The 6,550-nt window shown below is 36.3% G+C and overlaps 1 protein-coding gene across 2 annotated transcripts; it reads right to left on the bottom strand.

Annotated features, from left to right (window-relative positions):
• Positions 1 to 1,938: 1,938 nt before the first annotated feature.
• On the bottom strand, positions 1,939 to 5,655 carry LOC107552623 (inactive phospholipid phosphatase 7-like). Of its 2 annotated transcripts, XM_016234544.1 has the most exons (3): positions 5,090 to 5,655; positions 4,536 to 4,562; positions 1,939 to 3,131 (listed from the first exon to the last, which is right to left on the bottom strand). In XM_016234544.1, exons 1-3 carry the CDS (start codon positions 5,559 to 5,561, stop codon positions 2,743 to 2,745), a joined length of 888 nt encoding a protein of 295 aa, XP_016090030.1. In that variant the 5' UTR covers positions 5,562 to 5,655; the 3' UTR covers positions 1,939 to 2,742. The 2 variants fall into 2 exon arrangements, with proteins under 2 accessions (XP_016090030.1, XP_016090031.1); XM_016234545.1 differs by lacking the exon at positions 4,536 to 4,562.
• Between the last annotated feature and the right edge of the window lie 895 nt (positions 5,656 to 6,550).

The raw sequence follows: 6,550 nt of genomic DNA on the forward strand, positions 1-6,550 counted from the left end.
GTCTGTCTGTCTATATATCTGTCTGTCTGTCTGTCTGTCTATCTATCTATCTCTGTCTGTCTATCTATCTATGTCTGTCTGTCTGTCTATATATCTGTCTGTCTGTCTATCTATCTATCTATCTATCTATCTATCTATCTATCTATATCTGTCTGTCTGTCTGTCTGTCTCTCTGTCTGTCTCTCTCTCTATCTATCTGTCTGTCTGTCTATCTATCTATCTATCTATCTATCTATCTATCTATCTATCTGTCTGTCTGTCTGTCTGTCTGTCTGTCTGTCTGTCTCTGCAGCTACATGTCAACTACCTCTCATTAGAGTATTAGTTGTCTGTCTTTATTGTGATGGTTTCCCAACAGACATTCTACTGACTATAAGTAACTTTGCAAGAACATGTCAACTTACTCTAACCCTAACCTTAACAGTCTACAAACACTACTACCACTATAGTGAGACTTTGTAGATATGTAGGTGCAACGTTACTTATAGTCAACAGAATGTGTTAAAGGCACCATCAAAATCAAGTGAAACCAAAAAGTTTTTTTTTTTCAATAAAGTGTTTTTATGCTCTTAAAAGTTACTCGTTCTTTTCAGGTAAACTATGTTCTTTGTTCATCATATTGTCAATAAATATATCTTTGGAATTTAGGGATTCATTTACATTTGTAAATTAGTTGGTTCAGGCAAACATTACATTTAGATAAAGGTCCAATACATTTCATAATAATTATATGAATACTTGTCAATTCATATGCAGAGTTTACACTTGATGCAGAGTTTACACTAAATGTAGGCTAATCTTCAGTCGGAGGGTTTGATTTTGGCCCGTGTCCTCTCTGTAAATAATAGGTGAAAATAAAGTCTAATAATAAAATAGATAAAGGCATGTCTGCTGGAGTTGTATTTATTACTTATGTTAATGTAAATTTGCCTGAACCTACACATTTAGAGTTTAACTGAATCCTTTTATTACATTCCAAAGATATATTTATTGACTATGAATCTAGACAAAGAACATGAAAACAGATCATTTTAAAACTACAGATCAATATGTAGGCTATGTCCTTAAACTCTTATTTATTTATAAGTATTTATTATTGTTTATTCGTTCATTCATTCATTCATCAGTTTTTCATCATGTGTTAAGGTTGTGTAACTGTTCTTAACGAACAATAGTATTTTTGTTTGACCGAAATTGACTTTAATACCTTTAAGAATTTTGCTCAATCTGCAATGGAATTTTGCTCAAAGAAACTCTATAAAATGTATGAAGCTTATTAAACAAAAATCAACGCTTGTCAGTAGTGGGCAGTCTTTACATGTGTGTGTATGTAGGCCACAAGAGCATTGCTGGGTTTCTAATAGTAGGTAGCATGAACATGGACTTGGAGACTGACTCCTGCTGGTATTTATAGAGTGCTGAGTCAGGGTCAGGAACGGGCAGATCACTGCTATAAGCAAAAGAGGGTGGGGAGACTGTCATCGACAGCTGCTGAGATATTAAGCAACCATCTCTATAAAAGCTTGATCTCTTCTGTTGCACATTTATATAAACATGCAGTAATTTGATCACATCAACTTTCAAATTAGTAATGATTTTCTTCATCTCTCTGTCTCTCATTTTCCATCTGCAGATCATAAAAGCTTTTGAGATAATCTTGAGATTTTCTTGAGATTGTTTAATGTTATAATGTACAAAGTTGTCATCATGTTCCATAAAATGTATATTTTATTCATATCACATCCGTTGTAAGTGTTTATCTCTGCATTTTTAGGCATGAAGAATCCAAAACACACACATACACACTTGCATACATACATATTCACATGTTTTAAGTTGACACAAAATTAATAAATTCTGTTCATAAAAGATGTAGAACTTGTTTGATTTGTGTATCGTTTTTCCCCAATCTATACAACATTATAAGATGTTTGGTTTACAATAATCATGTATAAAATGCATTGAAGGGATTAATTTATTTCCAGAAGGCCCATACCATGCATAACATTGCTGTGGAAATCATACAAAATGACACATCTGAGGCTTGCAGTAATTGGAATTAAACAACATAAAATTTCATATAAACAACATTGCAATTTTTGGTAATAGTGAAAAATGTGCTTGAAATTTTCAGTTTGAATGCTTAAGTAGTTATATTAATATAAATGTGATGCATTCAGAGTATCATGAAATGTCAGTACAATTGTATTTAAACTCCAGACACCCAAAACTGTCCATAAAATTCCAAATTATCTGCGGTGGTTTCATTTACAACTTTTTCTCAAATGCATTGTAAATAGTCTGAAAATTATATACAATTCCAAGAAAATAGAAATCTGAAATGGCTCATTATGCTGCTTGATATAGTCCCTGAGCAAATGTTTCGCTCACTTACTGTGATCAGTAAGATCCATCAGCTGATTGAGATAAATCACACATACTGATTTGGCCTTCATCAATGTTAGCAATAAAAAATCAACATCCTTTCTTTTAAAGCGAAAGGAAAAACTGTGCACCTGATGCTTTTCCAAAGCATTTCTCCAAACTTTATATTGCTTTGGCAGAAATGGAAGAAGAAATGGTCAGATCAAGCTTATGGATGTGTGCTGCTTAGGTTAATGTTTTTAGAAAAGTACATGTTTCTATCGCACGCTTTTTAGAACAGATGTAGGGCACTTAACCTGAACTGAAAAAAAAACAACATATGGTGACTTCTGAAATCCCTCAAAAGACAGGTACTGATCAGTAGAGGGGGCTCCAGTTGAATGTTCCTATGGATATTAGAGTCTGGCAAGTGTTGGAAGACAGCCACACCATCTCCACTAAACTGTAATGAAGGAATCCTAAGGCAAAGCCGCATCCGACATCTGTCAGATGGTGGCGACCCAGCAACACACGGGACATGCCAACTAGGACTGCCCATAACACAAGCAAAATACGCAGGGGAACTGCAAGCACCAAGTGTGCCAACAGGAATTTAGATACCATGACTGCTCGGCTTGCATGGGCTGCCGGGAAAGAATAGATGTCCATGGCCAGGTAGTCGAGGAAACTGGGTGCCATTTCCCATGGCCCTTTGCGCTTCACCAACTTCTGCATGCCTGCTACAGTCATCACATCCAGTAAGAGAGCTGTAAAGCAATGACATTTACATTTACGGTTTTAAAGCAATAGCAAACTCACAAGAATGTTTATGGCTGACATTTGGCCACAAGTCATCACACCTGTCATGATATACAGCTATAACACACTCTTGCGAGTGTTATATTGATTTTACATAACAAATAAGTAGAAAAATCAAGGAATGTTCCAAAGTCCCTCTACTTTCTTATGTCACAGATTCAAATTTGTTGTTGCTAGTTCAAAGGCTGTGTCCAATGTATCTCTATTACTAATTTGAAAACATCACATTAGAACTAACTAAACGACTTGAGCTGTTTGTGACAAGAAAAAAATCAGAGCCACTTTAAGGCAAGCCTCCGAGTTTGGGCAAAAAAAAAATGTAAAGGTGTGGTGAAACTTTTTGTAAAACCTTGCGGGTTAAAAATCTATGCAATGAATAGCTCACAGAAAGTCACTTTCAAACCAAGATGCTTTCGGACGAAAACGTCACCGTGGCAAATTCATGAAAACGTAAAACCATGGCAAAATCTGCATGAGGAAATCTTTCGCCCTCACTTGAAATTCCTGATCACATGGATTTCCATTGAAATGACGTTGCTCGTGAAAATTTGCAGACAAATGTGAAAACACCTTAACGCTGTGGAGCACTGTGGAGGAGACAAAAGTACCTTTTTTGCGGATGTCAATGGAGGACAGACTAGTATGGTGAATAAATTGTTTTTGAGAGGAAAGAGCTTATCTCTTAATGAATATTTGCCATTAAACATTTGTTTAAACATTGATTAATCAATTTTTAGGCTTTACAAAAAAATTAAAAATTTTAAAACCTAGAAGATTATAAGAAAAGTCACAGCTAGTTTTGTGACAAGTAGCACACATAATCCAAGCTTACCTTTAAGCTTTCTCCATGGTAGAGCTCAAGAGGTTGGTATCATCCCATAATAATAGGAACATCTTTGGCAAGACTGATATTTCAAGGTTTATATTTGACACAGCGCAAGACTGCACTAGTAAGTGTAATCAAGCTTGAAATCGTGATCACCGAAGAGACTGCTATAAAATAAAGACGTACAACACAAAACTGACTGAGAAATTGATTAAACCACTGGATTACTTTTACATTACAATTATGAGCTTTTTGGAGCTTCAAAGTTTTGGTCACCATTCACTTGCATTGTTTGGACCTACCATGCTGAAATACTTTACTTCAAATGTGTTCTGAGAGCAAATAAAGTCAGAGTAAATGATGAGAGATTATACATTTTTGGGTTTCAGTTTCAATTTAGTGTAATTAAAGGAGTAGTGAAAATAATAAATTCTAGAGTAGCGTTTCATTATGTTTGAGTGTAATGAACTAGTCACATGCGGCTGTCAGTCAGAACACATATCCTTGTATTCCCTCATCCACTGACCTACAAACCCAACAGCATCCTCATAAGCTGCAAAACCCCCCCACAAAAAACCCTGTGATTTCAAATTCATCAAAATCATATGTGCTTGACCTGATCCCCATTACAATTTTACTCAGTCATTCTGTTTTCATTCTCAATTGTGTACATGATTGATTTGAATGTCGTTTTAATCAAATAATTCATATGTAAACACTGGGACAAAAAAAAAATCTACATTGCATTTAAATTCTTGTCCAGCTTTCAGATAGAGCTGATCAAATGCACAGAAAGTCAACATTGCATGTAGGATACCCAACACTGAAAAGATCCCGAATTTATTTATTTACATTGTCCTGAAAATGATCCTAAAGTCAGTATATAAAACGACAATATACTCTCTCTGGCACTATGGTGGTATGGTTTACAAGGAGACATTTCTCAATCATAGTAGCCTATATGTGTGACCAAAATAGTGATGTTTTTATAGCCACACACATTTTCAGAATAACACTCGGACGTTCTCCAGAGCGCCAGTAGGCTATTTGACTCCTTATCAGAAATGCGTTAAAACTCACCTAGCAGCAAATTGACCAAAACCTCTTGACCGGCCAATGTGTTGCTTCTCGTGAGACACACAATTGTGCCGAAGATCCACGGGATGCCATGGCCAGTGAGCGCGAGGAGCTTGACCATAGAGCGCACGCTTCCCCACGACGATGTGCTGTGCGCGCACACGCCGAGCCGTTTAGACATGCAGATATCAATGGCCAGAAGAGAGTTCATAGCGATGCCTTTGAATGAGGGGTTTAGCTGCATGCAGTCTTCTTCTGGTAAATCCTTCTTTTCCTTGTTGTTCTCGGGCGACTCGTGCTGCGCGTTTGCGCACTGCTGGTTCTGACTTTGCTGGAGTCTCTGCGACGGCCTCCGTGCAGCGCCGCGAGCTTCAGCGCTACTGCTCTTCAAAGGCTGATTTAGAGACAAAAACTCGGCTCTGTTCAGCACATTGCTTCGCTCCCTCGCCCTGGATCGAGTCTGGTTCGCAGGCATTTTGATTTTCTTCGGACCTTCCAGCCTAAATGTGTTTTACTGCCCTGTTCTTCACACAGAGAGACAGTGAACGGTCTACCATGTCCATTCCCAGATCATGTCTTGCTCTGTTCTTCTAAGTGTTGCGACTTCTATTCCAGTTATACTAAAAATAGACATTCCAGCCGCCTGGATACATGAGAAGCATCCAGATGCTGCCGAAAATCTAGATAAACAAATGGCACCCAGCTAAGATAATCACTGTCCTTGCTTTAAAAATTTTTTTTGGCTAAATACATAAATAGACTAAATTATTGTATTTATCTGTTGTTGTTGTTGTTGTTGTTTTTTTTTTGCATTGCACTGTATAGCTGCAATAACGAGTCTGCGCTATAAGATAATTCGCTTAAAAAAAATTTGTATAAATAAAATAGCCTATTTATTTATTTATTTTAAAAAGTGTAAGCTTGAAAAAACATCTTACAATAAATGGTAAATATAATATAATGTTTATTTAACTTTAAATTACTATGCCACTCGAGCAAGTGCCTTAACTGTGCCTAAACTATTATCAACATTTTTCAAAAAAGGCCCTTTTTGATAACACTAAAAGCCTTTCAAACAAATATTCCAAAAACTCTATTACTCAATGTAGGCTATATCTCACCCCATTTATTTGCTGTTTTATTGTTGCTTTCTTGAGTGCTTTCAGAGAAGAGCGTCTGGAAAATTGCACAAATGAAATGTATTTGTAAAGCTAGCTAGTGAATTTAATACAATTAAAGTACAATATCTATACAGTGTACTCGATACGCTTTATAAATAAGAGTCATCCACTGCAGTCTTTTATGCTTCTCATAAAATGGTTCATCATCTGTTTCATTTTCCAAAAAAAAAAAAAGAAAAACTTGACATGACTTTTGAATGTCTCTGAATCAAAACTACACTACCCATGATGCAAAACGTCGCCAAGAAGGGAAGTCTAATTCTAAGCCGCTTGGATAAAAAAA

This window comes from Sinocyclocheilus grahami, unplaced genomic scaffold, assembly GCF_001515645.1.
Source record: "Sinocyclocheilus grahami isolate Dianchi unplaced genomic scaffold, SAMN03320097.WGS_v1.1 scaffold454.1, whole genome shotgun sequence".
NCBI classification, from domain to species: domain Eukaryota; kingdom Metazoa; phylum Chordata; class Actinopteri; order Cypriniformes; family Cyprinidae; genus Sinocyclocheilus; species Sinocyclocheilus grahami.

Bases quoted from the DNA above. Each gene is read 5' to 3' on its own strand.
- LOC107552623 (XM_016234544.1), bottom strand. From the start codon at position 5,561: ATGCCTGCGAACCAGACTCGATCCAGGGCGAGGGAGCGAAGCAATGTG. The intron at 4,563-5,089 runs GTGAGTTTTAAC...GGGGTTTTGCAG, and splicing joins TTTGGTCAATTTGCTGCTAG to CTTATGAGGATGCTGTTGGG. The intron at 3,132-4,535 runs GTCAGTGGATGA...ATTGCTTTACAG, and splicing joins GGATGCTGTTGGGTTTGTAG to CTCTCTTACTGGATGTGATG.